This window comes from Athene cunicularia, assembly GCF_003259725.1.
Source record: "Athene cunicularia isolate RWA chromosome 19 unlocalized genomic scaffold, athCun1 chr19_part1, whole genome shotgun sequence".
Lineage (NCBI taxonomy): Eukaryota > Metazoa > Chordata > Aves > Strigiformes > Strigidae > Athene > Athene cunicularia.
In genome coordinates, this window is record NW_020799124.1 from 7,294,476 (window position 1) to 7,311,721 (window position 17,246).

General features: G+C 57.1%; 1 protein-coding gene across 3 annotated transcripts; it reads right to left on the minus strand.

Moving 5' to 3' along the window:
- Positions 1–1,179: 1,179 nt before the first annotated feature.
- Positions 1,180–14,087, minus strand: SSC4D (scavenger receptor cysteine rich family member with 4 domains). Of its 3 annotated transcripts, none has more exons than XM_026861619.1 (11): positions 14,001–14,087; positions 10,143–10,178; positions 9,095–9,400; positions 7,413–7,484; positions 6,397–6,711; positions 5,385–5,465; positions 5,048–5,122; positions 3,923–4,234; positions 3,347–3,424; positions 2,383–2,727; positions 1,180–1,436 (listed from the first exon to the last, which is right to left on the minus strand). In XM_026861619.1, the coding sequence occupies exons 1-10, from the start codon at positions 14,074–14,076 to the stop codon at positions 2,411–2,413; spliced, it is 1,668 nt and encodes a 555-aa protein (XP_026717420.1). In that variant the 5' UTR covers positions 14,077–14,087; the 3' UTR covers positions 1,180–1,436; positions 2,383–2,410. The 3 variants fall into 3 exon arrangements, with proteins under 3 accessions (XP_026717420.1, XP_026717419.1, XP_026717418.1); XM_026861618.1 differs by having other exon boundaries at positions 1,180–1,431; positions 5,048–5,125; XM_026861617.1 differs by having other exon boundaries at positions 5,048–5,125.
- Positions 14,088–17,246: the final 3,159 nt, after the last annotated feature.

Consider the following 17,246-nt stretch of genomic DNA (forward strand, 5'->3'; position numbering starts at 1 on the left):
CCCCCCCCTTACTCCTCCCACAGCCACAGGGAGGGGGGGCCTAGCTGGTGGTACCCACAGCACCCTCTGACCCATCCCCAGCTGGCGTGGGCTGTGGGGGGCCTGAGGGGCTGCCAGGGACAGCTCTGCCCCCCTCCTCTTGCAGCAGGACCCAGGCATTGCCCAGCTGTCCCGGAGGCAGGAGGCAAGGCGGGAGGTGGTGCTGACAACAAGGGCGGTGAGGAGGCCGCGGAGTGGGCAGCCAAGCGTGCAGGACCTGGTGACCCAGTAAAAGGAGAGATATCATTCACGTGCTGACCCCCCCTGCCCTCTCCCAGGGTCCCAGCAAGCCCATGTCCAGCTGTGCTGCCACAGCCTGCCTGGAAGATGCTTCCGTGCCTCAGTTTCCCCACTGATGGAAATCTGGGCTGGGAGCAAGGTGCTGGGAAAACCCTGCCCACGGGATGCGGTGGAGAGGCAGTCAATGTCAGTCTGATGCTGGGTGCTGGAGCACGGGGCCAAGGCCGCCTGAGGGGACCTGCACCAGCCTGGGAGCTGCCTGGGGACACGTCCCCAATGTCCGCAGAGGTCTGGCAGCTGGGACGTGTCAGCATGCCTCTGCCCAGGTCACCACCACCGGCGACTGGGGTGCGGAAAAGCCTCCACAAACTGGGGAGCCCTCTCTCCCAGTCCTCAGCCCTGCAGTCACAGCCTCTCCCGCAGGCGGCAGCAGGGGTTACAGCTCCCAGGACAGTCTCTCTTCCCGTCTGCTCCTCGGTCCTTAGCAAGCAGCACCAAACCTGCCGTCAGCACTGCAGAGCCCGTGCAGCCGCACAACGGCAACACACCCGCTTCAGCAGCGACCCCGCAGCCCATGGGGCTGCCAAATCCCACCAGGACCCAGCCCAGAGCTGGGCCCAACCTCACCCTCCTGAGCCTGGTGAGGGTCGGGGCTGTACCCCCAGGGCTGGTGTGGGGAAGGGTCCAAGCTCAGCTCCCAGCTGGGCGGGACTCGAGGGCTGCTCGAGCCGGCAAGGGATCTGCACCAATTTTGGGCAGCCAGAGCTGAGCCCTCACCTCTGGGCTTGGGGCATTGCGTCTCCCCAGCCGTGTGCTCCTAACTGTTGGCAGAGGAGGAAGTCAGTTCTCAGCACACCTTTAAAGGACTTTTTATTTATTCACAAAACCAACTCGAACACATATAAGAAAAAATGGGAAAAAGCCCAACCCAGGAGTATGCACAATCTATCATTATTAACAAAAGAATTGCACAAATAGAGGAGCAGTGCAGTGGAGGGAGCAGCCAGGACCTACTCTGCGCCACTGCATGAGCCCTTTTCCACCCTCGCACTCCATCCACGAAAACATGAAGGTCGTTTTGCTGGTGTCCCGTTAGAAATCAGAAACAGTGGAGGGTGAAGGTGGCTGGTGCTGCAGGCTGGGTCCTTCCACCTAATCTGGGAGGGAAACAGCCTTTACCCCAAAGGCACTGCCACCCTCCCCTCACGCTGGGCAGGGATTTGGGATCTTTCCTGTGGTTCTCCGTCTGCTCCTGCCCTGGACACTCTGGGGCACGGAGCATCATGGAGCTTCTGGGACAGAGGAGCCAGAGCTGGCAGGGAGCTGGTCTGGACCACAAAGGATGGAGAAGGATGGCGAGGCTGAGGGGAGCCTGCTCCTTCCCCACGCCCCAGGGGCCTTTTTGAGCAGGGGCTGGCTGTTCGGAAGCCCCCCAGGGAAGGGAAATCTTAGCTGAGCTCTCTGCAAACCCAGCGGCTTTTGCAGAAGAAACAGGAGGTGAAATGGGCACCAGGAAAAATTACTGGGCAACAGCAAAGTGGGACGGGGTTGCAGACAGTGTGAGATTTCTGCTGCATGGAAACTGATGAGGACTTGGTGTTTCTTCTGCCAAAATGGGAAGAAAAACCTGGTACTTGAATTGCTGGGAGGTTTGCAAAGCAAATTGCAGAACAGCAGCAACTCACTGCAGAGCCACTGTATTATCCTGGTTTGATTTCAGTCCCCTTTTTACATTTTCTGAGTATAATCTAACATCATTTTCACAGCAGAATATCAATTTTTCCTCTCCTCATCTCAAACAAAATGTCTGAAACCAACCAGATTTGACACAAAAAATTGTTTTGTTTTTGCAAGGGGCAGTGCAGGGGTGGGGGGTGGGGGGGAAACTTCAACCAGTGTTTTAGGAGCTGAGGAGAGCCCAGTCTTCACCCAGCTCTTCCCACCCTCAGAGCCCAAACACCCATGGAGGGGCCCAGCCAGTGCCCCTGTGGGGTGAGTGGGGAAACTGAGGCAGAGGCTGAGTGTCCCTGACCAGCAGCCAGGTTCAGCCCCTCACCATGGGCATTGCCACCACCTGCCCCCACCATCCCCGTCCCCTCATACCTGAGTGAGGGTCCCAGCAGATGGGTGGTCATAGGAACCCGCAGACAGCACCAGCATCCTCGGAGTGGTCGCAGTTGTGGACATCCCAGCGGATGTGGGAGCAGCGCAGCAGTGAGGGCTCATGGCCCTTGCACTTGAGGTTGTCGAGGAAGATGTAGCCAGTGCCCTGGCCGTAGCGTGCCTCCCCCCAGGCTGCCATAGCGTGCCCACAGCCCAGCTGCCTGCACACCACCTTGGCATCCCGCAGGTCCCAGGCGTCGTCGCACACCGTCCCCCACTGGGACAGGTAGAACATCTCCACACGTCCCTCGCACCGGTGGCTGCCGTTCACCAGGCGCAGGGACCCTGTGGAGGGGATGGGGTGAGGCAGCCCCTGGGGAAGCCCCTGTCCATCCCACCCCAACACTGCATCCCTCTCTTCCTGCCTGCCACTACCCTGGGACCGTGGTACCCACTGGGCTGGGTCCCCAGGGCTGGTGGAGAAGGGACCCTTCCTGGCCAGGTGGCCCCAGAGCAAGGAGAACTCTGGTCTCTCCAAGGATAGGCAGGTGTTTGCTCCTGCCTACAGCTCCCCCACTGCCTCTGCAGGGGCAGGAGCACGAGTAGATGACCACTTGCCAGCATCCGAACTGGGGCTGACCCCCGAAGCATCACGGTGGGTGTTCAGGTTGAAGGAACAGACAATAATCTACAATTCCCAGCTCAGCCCCATCGGTTCATCACCTCCCCATTGAGGTCCATCACCTCCTCTGCCTGGACCAGCCCTGGGGGCACCAGGAGAGGTCACAGCTTAACGGTGCCACCAACACAGCCTTTCCCTGTCCCATGGGTTGCTCCAGGTCGGTGCTGCAGACACTGCCAAAGCCGCTGGCCTCTGCCCAAGCCACCTCCGTTTCCAGCCTGTGTGGGTGCAGAGCATCCCCAGGGCTGGCACTGTGTCTCCAGGCGGTACCTTGGTACGTACCGTCCTTGAGACGAGTCAGGGATGATGTGGTGGTCATAGCGGTGGCTTCTTGGAAATGATCTCCAGTGTTATCAGCGCCTGGTGCAGTGGAGAAGGGGTGGGAAAAGTGACTCAGGGGATTCCTGTGCCCCTCAGGGCCAGGTGAGAGCCCCCCAGCAGCTGTGTGGGGTGGACGGGGATGGATGCAGAGATTTGTGGGGTGGGATGTGCAGCCACTGCCCTTCCAGGAAAGCGCACAGATGGAGACCAGGGGGGTACTACCCATGCTTTGGCAATCACTGGAACATCATGGCACCCAACTGCTGCTGCTGTCCCCCCGAGGGCAGGAGGAGCTCCAGGGTCTGGGGGCTCACACTCACCTGCCACCAGGACCCCATTTCCCTCAGTCAGCCTGAGTGTGGCCAAAATCTTCCGTACACCCATTATCTTGTTGGATTTCCATGCCATGGAGCCAGGCTCCAGCAGAGATCTGGGGAGCCCTGGGGGGTTGCATCTATCCCCCCTGTCCCACCCGTCCAGCAAGGGAAGACCCTCAGGGAGGAGCTCAGTGGCCACTGGGCTGGCTCCTGCTCTCACCTCGGCAAATGACTCCGGCATCCTCGTGGTGGCCACAGTTGTGCTGCCCCCAGCCCAGGTGGAAGCAGTCGGCCAGGCGAGCCTCGCCGCCGCTGCAGCCCACATTATCCAGCAGGATGGGCCCGCTGCCATAGCCGAAGGAGCCGAGGACGGTGGCGGCGAGGGCAGCGCCACAGCCCAGCTGCCGGCACACCACCTGGGCATCGGGGAAGTCCCAGTCGTCGTCGCAGACAGTGCCCCATGTGCCATGGTGCCGCACCTCCACCCGCCCGCGGCAGGTCCCGTTCCCGTTCGCCAGCCGCACGCCGCCACCTGCATGAGGGCCCCGGCACAGGCACGCTGCTGGGGGGCCGGGGCTCTGCGGGGGGTCCCATGTCCCCCACTGACCCTCCGGGGACATGCGGTAAACCCCCGGGGAGCACAGGGTGAGCCCTGGGGATGCAGGGTGAGCCCTTGGGGGCGTGGGGTGAGCACCTGGGTAACCCCTGGGGACATGGGAGCAACCTCTTGGGGGCATGTGCTGAGCCCCTCGGGGACATAGGGTGAGTCTTGGGGATGTGGGGTGACTCTGGGGACATGGGCCAATGCCCAGATAGCACTGGGAGAGTACTGTGGGCATGGGGTAATCCCTGGAGATGGGGGGTGAACCCCTGGGGATATGGGGTGAGCCCCTGAGGATATGAGGGGAGCCCTGACGATGTGGGGTAACTGCTGGGGCATGGGTCAAGCACTGGGCACATGGGATAACCTCTGGGGATATAGAAGTGGCCTTGGGGGCATGGGGTGAGCCCTGAGGATGTGGGGTGAGCCCTGGGAATGTAACTCCCTGGGGTATGCCTAGGGACATAAGAGAGCTCTGAGGAGGTGTAGTACATCCTGGGGGCATGGGGCAACTCCCTGGTGGTGTGGGGTGAACTGTGGGTGCCGGAGTTCCCTTGGGAAATGTGGGGTGAGTCCTGGGAAAATGGGGTAAACCCAGGGGATGCGGAAGGTCCTCTGGGAGCATGGGGTAACAGGGGCTGTAGGGCGAGCCCTGGGGACGTGGGGTAACCCCCCAGGGATGTGGAGCCCAGGGATCCGTGTTGGACCCTGTGCAGGACAACCAATGGCCGGCCGCACACTTACTTTCCTGCTCGATGGTAAGGAGAGCGGTGGTGGCCACCTCGGTGGCCTGGGAGGGCTGGTCCCTGCCGTCTGTCGCTGCTGGGACAAGCGTGGGGACACGCAGGCGTTGGGGGGTGTCCAGCTCCAGCACCCGCTCCCCCTGCTCCGGTTGGTGCCAGCGGTCTCTAGCACCGTGGCAGCCTCATGGCAAGTTCCTGCCGTGGGCAATGTCACCCCCCGAGCCTCACCTACGTGTGGCAGGACTCCAGGGTGACCACACTGGGGTCACAGGGAGACACAGAAGGCACAGTTGTCCCCCCCATCCCCAGCTACAGCCAGGTGGGTGCCACCTTCCTACCTGTGGCCGTGGCAGTGAGCGTCTCCTCATAGACCAGGGCCCCCGAGGTGGTGAAGGACGTGATGGTGGATGTGTCCAGTCCTGCGGTGACACAGAGGGACAGAGGTGACACGTGAGGAAAAGCTGCAAAGCTGTGAACTTGCTGACTCCAGGAGGCAGCCCCAGGGTGTTCTGGGTGCTCCAGGATGGTGGGGGATGGAGATGGACCATGTCCAGCCGCTACCCCCACGGCCCATGTGCTGGAGATGGTGCTTCACCCCAACCCAGCCCAAGTGCTGAGGTCCCACCTGCAGCACCGATGGGGTCACTTGCTTCTCCACGTACCTGGGACGTTTACCAGGCAGGGTTCATTAGCTCTAGAGCTTCATTTTTCCCCACCTCACCGAGCAAGGGCTGTGTGTCGTGGTGCCGTTGGCTCCATGCCCAGGCGAGGTGCCAGAAGGGGACGGGGACGTTTAGGGAGGAAAGGACCAGTCTGAAAAAATTGTCCTTTTTCTCCCGCATCAGCCCCTTTGTTCGTTAATAGTGGGAAAGGGAAAGTGCTGGCACTTAGCGCTCCTGTCATAATGAGGGAATTCAGGGGGATTATTAACATTATAAATGGTAATCAGTGGAGAATGGCAGAAATACATCATTCAGGGGGGAAGGGGAGGCAAGCTGAGCCTGGCATCATGCCTGGTCCCTGGCAGCCGCTCGCTCCTTCCGGACGCGGGCAGCTTGTTTTCCAGCCGGCAGAGCAGGGAAATGGCAGGCCAGCAGATGCATTTCCCTTGCAAATTGCTGCTTGGGCCATGTCCCAGGCTCTCGGCGGCGTGGTGTCGCAGCCTGCTCCAGAGTGCCAGGATGACAGCAGTTAAGGAGAAAGGATGGTCCCGCAGCGCAGAGCCCGGGTCCCTGTCTGACCTTGGGCATGTCAGCATCTCTCTGAGGCCATCTCTCCTTGGAGACCAGGATGTCCCTGGATTTTTCCCCCCCAGGGGACAGCCCTGAAGGCGATGCTCTGCCCCGGTACCTGTGCAGATGACCCCAGCATCCTCGTGGTGGCCGCAGTTATGGATGCCCCAGCCGAGGCTGTAGCAGGCGGAGAGGAAGGGCTCGCTGCCGTCGCAGTTGACGTTGTCCAGGAGGATGCGCCCTGTGCCGTAGCCGAAATAAGCATTGCTCTTGTAATCCAGGGCTTGGCCACAGCCCACCTGCTTGCACACCACGCTGGCGTCGCTCAGGCCCCAATCGTCATCACAGACAGTGCCCCAGTTCCCACGGTAGAAGATCTCCACCCGGCCTTGACAGGTGTCGGTCCCGCTCACCAGACGGATGCTGCCGTCACCTGGAGGGTGGCAGCATGCGCTGAGAAGGGCATTGCTTTCCCCAGGATGTCACCGCATGTGCCACGGCAGGGCGAAGCCACCAAGCCCGAATTCAGCAGTGCCCATGACGGCAAAGAAACTGGGCAAAAATTGCACGGGAAGGGGTGATGCTTTATCACAGAATCATCTTGGTTGGAAAAGACCTTGAAGCTCCTCCAGTCCAACCATGAACCTCACCCTGACCGTTCTCAACTCCACCAGATCCCTCAGCGCTGGGTCAACCCAACTCTTCAACCCCTCCAGGGATGGGGACTCCCCCCCTGCCCTGGGCAGCCCATTCCAACGCCCAACAACCCCTTCTGGAAAAAATACTTCCTAATATCCAGTCTAACCCTGCTCTGGCACAACTTGAGGCCATTCCCTCTTGTCCTATCACTTATTACTTGGTTAAAGAGGTTCATCCCCCATCTCTGCACCCTCCTTTCAGGGAGCTGTAGAGGGTGATGAGGTCTCCCCTCAGCCTCCTCTTCTCCAGACTAAACAACCCCAGAACTTTAAGGCAGCACAGATGATGGGGGCCTCAGTGAACCCCTGGCACAACAACGGGGTGCCCAGGGGTCTGCCCTGGAGTCAGGGTGCTCCACGGAGGGGCAGAGGGTGACGGGTGGGTACCAGCCCTCAGCCAGGATGGGCCCCTGCAACTGATGGCTGAGCAGCTTACTTTCCCCATCCTGTACCGAGGCCGTGAGTGTCCTGCTTGTCGGTCCTTCACTGGCTTGTGTTGGCGAGAGCTCTGAAAAGGGAAGCAGAGAGGTGGTGTCCGTTGCTGCCTGAAGCGATCTGTCCAGACGCCGGCTGTGAGCAGTGCCCCGTGCTGCCCGCCTCGCTGCTCCCACCACACACCGTGGAAAGCAAGAGGGTTTGCACCAAACCAGCCCTGACGGGGAAAGAAAGAGGGATTTGCAGCTGCACTGCCCCACGCAGAGCTATCTGCCCGTTGTAGGTGCAGGAAGGTGGATGGAGCCAGGACCTTGGTGCTGGCATGGTGGGGAGTTGTGCCTGGTAACATGGCATGGGCACCCAGACTAAATCATAATGCTGCACTGAGCAGCACTGAGCGTCAGGCTACTACCTGTCATGGGATTTGGACACTAAGTCATGGCATATATATAGAAAAAACAGTACTATTTTGATTTTCCTGCTGGTTTTACCTATATTTGTTTTGCTAAGGAAGATTTTTCAAGCTATGACATTGCCAGTCTTGTCCCAGCATCTCAGCTGGGCTGGTGAAATTATCTGGGAGTGGTGCAGGAGCTGGATGGCAGTGGAGCCGAGCAGTCTGATAGCCAGCCACACGCGTGCCCAAGGGCTGCGGGAAGATCCTGGGAAACCCAGCCCATCAACATGGCGAAGATCTGGCCAGCTTCACGCTTTCCTCCATAACCACAACCAACAGAAAACTGGCTCTTGAAAACTTCCATCCATCACAGGTGGGAGCACCTTTCCTAGGGGTCTGGTGCTTGGGTCAAACTCCTGCATCTCCTCTGAGGCCACCCCAGAGGATCTCCGGGTGTCCTTCACCAATCAAGCTACAAACACCGAACAAGCTCAAGCTGTCCTCTGCCCTTGGACCCAATTGCCCCACCTCCTTCTTCAGTCCTTCCACCTCTCCTCTCCAGCAGCGCCTTGATTTGGGGTTCCTGCTCAAACCGTGACTTACTTCCTCCAGTTGCTGCTGCTCCAACCCACCAGCCAAACCAGCATCCCCCCTCTCCAAGCCCTGCTCCTGCAGGATGTGGGGATTCACTGAGCAGTTGCGGCCGTGGGCGAGTTCCAGGTCTGCACAACCTCACCTTTGCTGGACGTTGATGCGTGGCTGATGAGCAAACCCTACGCAGCTATGCAGGAGGAGTGTGTAGTGTATATGGGGGTCGGCACAGAGTCGTTCCACTTTCACTTGCCAAGTTCAAACACTTTCCACTGCATTTCTCACCTTTGGGAACATTTCCTACTGCCAAGCTCAGCAATTTAAAGAAAGACAAGTCAAAAGGAGAAAGAGCAGTTGGGCAGCGGCTGAGTCAGAGGCAGGAGTGTGGGTGGGCATGTGCTCTTTCCCCAGGGCTCATGCTGGAGAGGTTGCAAAGTCCCTGAGCTGGGAGTGACAGGGAACACAAACCAAGCTGGTTACCTTATGGAGCACCAGCATGCTGAGCTGGGAGATGACCTGGGTTGAGGAAAGGGGTGGAGGAAGGATGCAGAGGAGGTTTGACTGACCCAGGCTCAGAGGAACAGGCTCTGAGATACAACTCCTGGGATCCCCTGGCACATCTGCAGACACCAAGGCTTACAGCACCGCAGGCACCCCCCTGCTCTCCTTCCCCCTGAGGAACCAAACCTCCTTACCGTTGCACACAACAGCCACATCCTCGTAGTGGTAGCAGTTGTGGATGCCCCAGCCATGGCTCCAGCACTCGCTCAAGGCTGCCTCCCGGCCCTTGCAGTCCACATTGTCCAGGAAGATGGGCCCGCTCCCTTGGCCGAAGGTCATGGCGGCTGGGAGGGCGATGGCGTGGCCGCAGCCCAGCTGGCGACACACCACGTTGGCATCCACAATGTCCCAGTCGTCATCACAGACTGTCCCCCAGGAGCCATTGTAGAGGATCTCCACTCGCCCCTGGCACCGGCTGGGCCCGTTGGCAAGCCGTATCTCTGAAAGGATGGCAGAGAGAGGTCCCTCAGCAAGCAACGAACCCACGCTGGGGCCAAGGAGGTGACAAACACTCTTGGGAGTGTCATGGGGAAGGCATGAGCCCTGTCTCCACCAAATCTCTGCTCCTTAAAGAAAATGGTGACCCTTCACTGTAGCACAAGGCAGCTGTTGGCTTGCTGCTGTCCACCTGACAGTGAGGTGTGGACTTCTCTTCATCTGCCCATCATCTTGCCTACTAATGGCCTGGGCAATAACCCAACGTAGAAGAGGAAAGCAGACATGTGGCATTGCGTGATGCCATATGATGGGTGACAAGCGACAAGATGCAATTAACAAATTCTTGTTAGGTTCAACGAATGCGTCCAGAGCTGGTCCCACGTGGGAGTTGGTGGGATGGAGATGATCTCTCAAGCTGCTGGCAATGGGGAGCAGGCACGTAAACTCCCTGGCCTACCACGTCAAGGGAATTATTTGCTTGGGCGTGACGAATGGCACAGGGACAGGGACCCAGCAGGAAGCGGCAAAATTCCCTTCTCAGGATAATAAGCGGCATAGGGATAATAAAGAATCTCTATTTTCTTTCTATAAAAGAATTGTAGCTTTTTGTTGCTGCTTTTTGTTCAAAATGAATATGCCTCCTTTTTTTAAATCCTCCAGACCCCATTTTTAACAAAAAAAATAATTGCATTTTTCAAATACAAAACTTTCTAGAGAAAAGAGACTTTAAGAGAAGAATCTTACCTGGGAATGCCAACAGTGTGGGCTCTGAGGTGGTGCCTGCAAGGGAGAAGAAAAGGGATCAGATCTCCCCAGTGTCCTTGCAGCGAGCAGAGGAGGGATGCAGCTCAGAAGATGATGGCAGCAGGGATGCGGGTGGGCATGGCTGGGTCCAATAGGGCCTGGCAGCCTCCCAGACTCTTCCCTTTACTGCAAAGACCTGGGGTTTGTAGGGGAAAGAATAAATGCCCAACCCAGAGCATCATTTCATCTGCTTCACAGGTGGGGAAACTGAGGCAGCAGTGTGTGGTGTGAGTGCCTGTGGCGGGACTGTGCTCTAACCACCGGTCTACATGTGTGTCCCCCTTCCCTAAGTCCTGGTTCACCCGGGTTTGTGCAGCTCCCTGAGATGAAGCCTTGGGCCAGGTCTTGGGGAACTTCGTGTCTCCCTGGCTCCATTGCTGACTTGCTGTAGGTCTCAGGCAGCTCCCGCACCCTCCTGCCCTGTGCCCCTTCTCCCCCCAGAAACTTGGGGGGTGAGATGGCAGAGAAGAAAACCAATCCTGCCTGACACAGGAAACCTGCTGGAGATCTCCTGATGGAAGATGCTGCACTGGGAATCCCTATTTGAACTTTTTTCTTTTTTTTTCCCCCAACAAAATCTGCTTTTTGCAAGCTCTATATTTATACTCGTGTACCAACACACCCATTGATGGGGTGCAGCCACCTTCTGGGATGGAAACAGGCAGTGCTGGAGAACTGCAGGCAGCCACTGCCGCATGCCACCAGGCAGGAGGAGGCTTCTGGTGTGGGAGCAGTGTCCTGCCAGCTGCGGGGCTTGGGCTGAGCCCTGCTCCGCAGCCCACGCCAGGAGCCGCGGCCCATAAAACACCACTGGGTCCAGCTGCACCGGGCTGGTGTGGGGGACATAGAGGTATGGGTGTCTGTCCCCTCACCTTTCACCCTTTGGGGTGCATGGCACCTCGCACTGGGTGCTGGCGGCACCATCAGCTGTTGGAGGAGAAGAGGTGTGTTAAAAACTGGGAGGGAGAGGAGCACGGAGCACAGCCATGGCCACAGCTCCTTGGCTGGGAACCCAGCCCGGCCAGTAACCGGAGCCCGGGCGATGCTGCCAAGGGCTTAACAAGTTTGCCACAGAAATGTCCTCCCGCAGCTGGGAAGGAGCTCGGTGGAGCAGAGTGAGCAAGTGCTGGGAGAGGAAAGACTCCTCCGTTGTCTTCCTGATTAAATGAAACTGCTTTCGTGTAGAGGTGGGGGTAAATCCAGGGAAGAGCTGCCGGTCTCCTGCAGCTCTGGGGCTGGAATAATCTGGGGGTGTCAGAAAGTCAGGATGGGGTTTCTCGATCCCAGCCAGCTCAGGAAGGGAGCAGCAGGTCTGCCGTACACAGACGGACCCCTGGTGATTTCTGCCTCGGGGCTTGGCTGCCCGGCAACACGAGAAGCGCTGCCGCAGGGCTTTAATTCCCATTTAATTCTCAGCCCTCTCTGACTAGCGTGAACAAGCAGCATCTGGAGGGAACTGAATGCTTGCAGGATGCATCCTCATCGCAGGGTTTAAATAAGGGCTCTGAAAGCCCCTGCCAGCTGCCCCACACCCGGAGGGGGGATGCTCTGGGGGACCACAGGCAGACCCAGAGGTCCCCCCAACAACCCACTCCCTCCACTGGGCTGGGCCTGGCTCCCACAGTTTGGGCGTTGTTTGAGCACAGAACCCCTCTGGGCCTCAATTCTGAGTGATGTGGGCTCTCCCTGGGATGCTGCCAGCATGGGATGCCCAGGCTGCTGACTTGTCCAGAGGGTCACAGCAATGTGATCATGGTGTCCCGGGGGACGGTGGCTGGGGATGGGTGGCTGGACCTCACGGATGTCCCTGTCCCTGCCCCAGGAGTCTGCAAACCTTCAGCAGACGCTTAAGGGCAGCTTGCAGTGAGGGCAGCGCAGATCTCCTCAGGCATCCAGGGCGCCTCAGGCTTCAGACTCTGGCGTCACAGCCCTCTCCCACGGGTGATGCCTTCCGAGCAGATGAAATCCCTCCACACTAGTTACAGCAGCCAAAGGCTGATCAACACCCATGGTGGCTCTGTGGCCTATTTTCCTACCTCTGGCTTGGATCAGCCCTGTCCTACTTCAAGCTCAGCCTATGAGCACTGACAGGAAGATCAATTCCTGCTGCTCTGGAGGTGAATGTCAACGCCATGAGAAGCAGCATGAGGGGGACAGTTGAGCAGATGAACCCACCTCCTTTCCCCCTTGGTAGAACGTGGCCTGAGAGATCATTAAGTCAGCTTACAAAACAGGGCTGTTGAAGAAAGACCTGGAAGCCCCAACAGAAGGGGGAGTAAGGCAGATGTCTGGCTGTAACTGTGATCCAGGGTCAGGGGCTGGGAGCGAGATGCCACCCATAGCTGGGATGAACAGTGTCAGATGGGGAGCTCCAGTTGTGGCTGGGCGCCGCTGCCCTCCCCAGCTGGAAAGGAATGCTGCGATGCCAGGAAGAACTGGAGATTAAACAGGGAAGACCAAGGGAGCAGAGAGGCTGACTTGCTGAAGGAGAGGACGGGGAAGGACACAACTGCCCCGTGGGCTGGATAACAGGAGATAGGTAATCCAGATCACCTCTGCACCAAAAATGTGGAGATGTGAGGCTTTTCAGGAAGAGTGTTTGATTCTGGTTTGTATTGATTTTTAACACCTAGTCCACTCCAGTGCTGAAAAAGCAGCAGATAAAAAGGACATTGTTAAATATTCAATATTCATCTCCCTTTAAGTCAAAATCAAAGCTCTGAAATATTCATTTGAGAGCATCTTCCAGCAAAGTCAAAAGAGACCTGAAAAAACTATGCCTGGTATGTCTACATTAATGAGGAATGAGAAGAAAACAGTATTTTCTGAGAAGAGATAGAGCCCTTCATGTTTCTCTGATCCAGCTTCACAAAGCCAAAAGAAAAGGGGAAACTAGCTCAAATAAACACCATCCTTTTCAGGGCACAGTGCTAAATAAAACCACCAATTGAGAGGGCAAATTGCACTTTGTTAGTAACTCAGCCATGCCCATTAATGAAGAGAACTGGGAGAGCCCAGCAGTGCAGAACACAGCGTCAGACCCACCGGGGTCTCCCCAGTGTCCCCACAGCCTGATTGTGGGCTCAGGTGATGCCACCAGCAGCTCTGGGGGGGGGCAGGGAGCTCTATCTGAGGGGGTGGGAGCTGAAAAACCTGATTTAATCCAATTATGGTGTCTGACTACACCTTAATTGCTTGCTTTCTGGCTGGCTTTGTCTTGGTGGGGCTCTGCTGAGGTAGGAAGGTGCCTGTCTGTAATTACGCTGATCAAGTCACGCCAGGATAATCACGCTGCTGCAGCGCTCGTGCCGACCCTCGTTTGAGAGCAGAAATGGCTTTTTCCACTTCAGTTTAACCACTTATCAGCCTGGCAAGACAGTGCCTGTCAGAAGTGACTTGGGATGGGTGTGCGCAGGGGACGGGTGCTCATCCAACCCATCGCCTCGGTGGGACTGGTCCCACAGCTCCCATCCCTTGGCCACCAGCATCCTCCCAGCAGCGCTGAGGGCTCTGGGGCTCAGACCTGTGCTGTCCCCATCACCAGCAGCTGCCTGCTCCTGCCTCCTGCCTGCTCCAGCCGCCTGCCAGCCCTGGATTGCCATCACACATGGGTCGTGGTGGGAGATAAGAGCTGAACTTGCTCCCTCCATCCCTGTGCACACTCAGTGCTGTTGGGGACATTGTGATACTCCTGCTCATGCCTCTTCATGAAGAAAATCTGCCCACAAATCTGAGGCCAGGAGGGAGACAGTGGGTGCCTAAAATTACCCCCTCCTGCTGCGTCATGTGGGAGCTTACCGGTGCGTCCAAGGAGAAGGAGGAGTGTGGCTGGCATCAGGGAGAGAGGCAGCACCCCAATCTCTGGCCTTCTCATGCCGTGCCGGCTGGCTGGGCAGGGACCACCTCCCATTGCTGTGCCGCAGTCCTACTGCAGATGGGTGTCCAGGGGAGGTTATGCCTGAAACGTGCAGACAGCAGTGTTGGTGGTGATGGCCAGGAGAGCTTGTGCCCCACCAAGGTCCATGCAGGACCTGCAAGCAAGTCTGTCCTTGGTACTTGCTGGATCAATGACCAGGAGTCACATGAAAAATAATTCAGGTTGGGTTTATTGAGAACAGGAAATTATTTTTTTTGAGTGGAAAGATGAAGCTGCAGGTCCACATCCCACCAGTGAGACAAAACTGGAAGCAGCAAAAGCTTCAGGGCTGGGCTACTGTACAGGCAGAAGGATGGACCTCAGACCCACCAGGACACCTGAACGCTGAGCCTCGGAGCTCTCACCAGGGGTCTTCATCCTCAAGGCAATCAGGGAACCATCCTGTTCGCATCTACATGGAGCTTGTCCTTCTGTTACTTCTACATGAGGTTACTGGCAAACCCCATAGCACAGATACATCATAAACCCCATACCACATGTGGGTAAACTGAGTCACACATTAAATCCAGGCAGAACCGGGAAGGAGCTCCTCGTCTGCACAAACCTGAAAGGCACTTCCTACACCACAAAGTACACCTGGTACTCCACCAAGTCATGTCACACAACTCCCTTTGGAAAGGGATGGTTCTTCACTTCGCCCCCAGCCAGGTTTCCCTCCCCATGTCCCCACTGCAAGGCTGCTCCAGCTCTGCTGGTGACAAACACTCAGCCAAAACCCGGCCTGGACACAGCCATGGCCAACCCTCTGCTTTGCCTTGGTTTCTCTCCTCCAGTGGGCTCCTGGAGACCGTGTCCACCTCCTCCTGCATGAAGAGGGGATCTGCTCTGCGGGTGACACAGCCTCTCCACTCCCAGGGCCCCTTCCCGGTGCCTGGCCTGTGCTGGGGTCCGCACACATGGTCATATAAGGCACTTGAGATACCAAAATTTTCTGTCCAGTGCCTTGCACCCATCTTTTTTGATCACCCTGTGACGAATTAAGGCACCCAAGAGCTCTCCTGGGCAGCTCTAATCCCTGGCCACACATGTCCCCCAGGATCTCCATGCTAAGCACCCAACATGAGACCTGCCTGCCTCGGCTGGCACATTCCCGGGGGCTTTGCCCAGGGGCCCCATTGTCTTCACTCTTTGTCATCCCACGGGAAAATGCAGGGAAAGGCAGTTCGAAATGCAGGGAAAGGCAGTTCGAAATGCAGGGAAAGGCAGTTCAAAATGCAGGGAAAGGCAGTTCAAAATGCAGGGAAAGGCAGTTCTGTGGGAAGACAGAAATTTCTGGGGTCTGATAGGACAACCTCATTCCCCGGCGGGATGGAGACACAAACTCCATGGGGACAAGATGGGAAGCAAACAGGGCAGACAGAAAACAAGGAAGACATTTAATATAGTAAGTTGCCATTTCCCCATCATTTACTTCTCCCGTTAGAAATTTCTGCTGAAACGGTGAATTTCTAGCTCTTTTTCATTCGCACCCTGTCGGGGAGTGGGAAGGAGGGCTGATCCTGCTCCTCCTTACACCTCTGGGAACCCAGACCAGTGTCCCAGCAGTCCCAGCAGCCGGTCTGACAGCAGCACTGGGACAGCAGCCTGCTCTGGTAGAGGAGTGCCATCGTGAGGATGCTTTCACATGCCGGCTCTAAAGCCAGGCTGTTAGTCTCAGCTAAACCTAGCCCTAAAATTATTATAGTCTCTCCAGCATACACAAGATACATCTCTTGAAGGAACGGCCACTGACTACTGCCACTTGAGGCATCTACTCAGAATGGCCAGACAGTCAGAAACTTGTGAAAGGGCGTGGAAATCTGCTGTATTGGTGACCAAACACCCGCCTGGGGAAACCCCTCATCCAGCCTTTTGCTGCTCCTGGTTTCCTGATGTAGAGGCGCAGGGTGGGAAGAGCTCCCAGGTGGGACTGTGTGGTGGTGCTGTGTCCACGCAGCCAAAGTCCTCCAAGACTGTAGGTTGGGGGTTCCCAAGCCTCCAGACCAAGCCTTTGACTTTGTTGCCTGCACCAGCGAGAGACGATGATAGGCCAAGGCTTTTTGTATGCACCAGCAAGAGATGATGGTAGCACAGCACTGGAGGTGCGGATGGAGCCATCGTGGATGGGATACGGCCCCCTTACACCCCCCAGCTCTCACCACTCAGCTCCTGCTGACCAAGCCTCGGGAGGAGACCCGCCAGCAGACAGACAGCTCAGTGATGGGGGATGAAAATCTATCTACTCTCTAAGGTGGTGCTTTCAATACTCCATTCATCCCTCCTGCAGCACTGAATAATGTCGCCTTTTGTCCCGCCAGCCCTCCCCGCTCTCCGGTGGGGCAGGGCTGACAGACAGCCCCTCTGCCACCCTGCCCTGGCCAAACCCCCGCATCATGTCCTGCTCTCTGGGACATTGTCATCACTGGCCACTTTTGTGCCGGAGCCAGCACGTTCCTGCTCCCTGGCAAGGCAGCAGCGGGCATTAACCGCTGCAATGCTGTGCCATAACCAACTCCAAAAAGGTAAAACCCAACTTTCCTTCTCTGTCTGTTTTTTTCCACCTATTTCTCCACCCTCACCCCAACGCTTGGGCTTTGGCTGCAAACTGAGCCCCCTTTTCTTGCATCTGGGAGTGTTGGAATCATTTAAGAATACCTATAGATTAAAAACTGCTTTTAAGGCATAATAAACCATTGTGGCACAGTAGAAAAGCACAGCATCCCTTTTAAAGTGTTGCTGCATATGGGTTTCTGAAAGTGCCTTCAAACTAAGCTGTTGGGTGTCCTGTAAAAGAAACCCCATCCACAGATCTGACGGAAGAAGCAGTGTACCCCATATCAGCCCCCATCCTGCACAAGCGCTGACCACTCCGCCTGGTGCAAAACTTACAGGGTAGGAGCAGGGCTGCAACACGGGGCACAGAAAGTGCCTGCTTTCACCCCGAATAACGCACACCACAGCAGACACACTGCGCCCAACCAGCTCTTCATCCTTTGTGAAAACTCCCTCCTCCTGCCTGGACATGAGACCCCACGGGTGGGTCCTTTAGTCCCCTTTTGTCCCCCTTGGCCACGGCTGAACTGACACCCTGCTCTCTAGCTGTCATTCTTCCACTTTTCAACTATTCA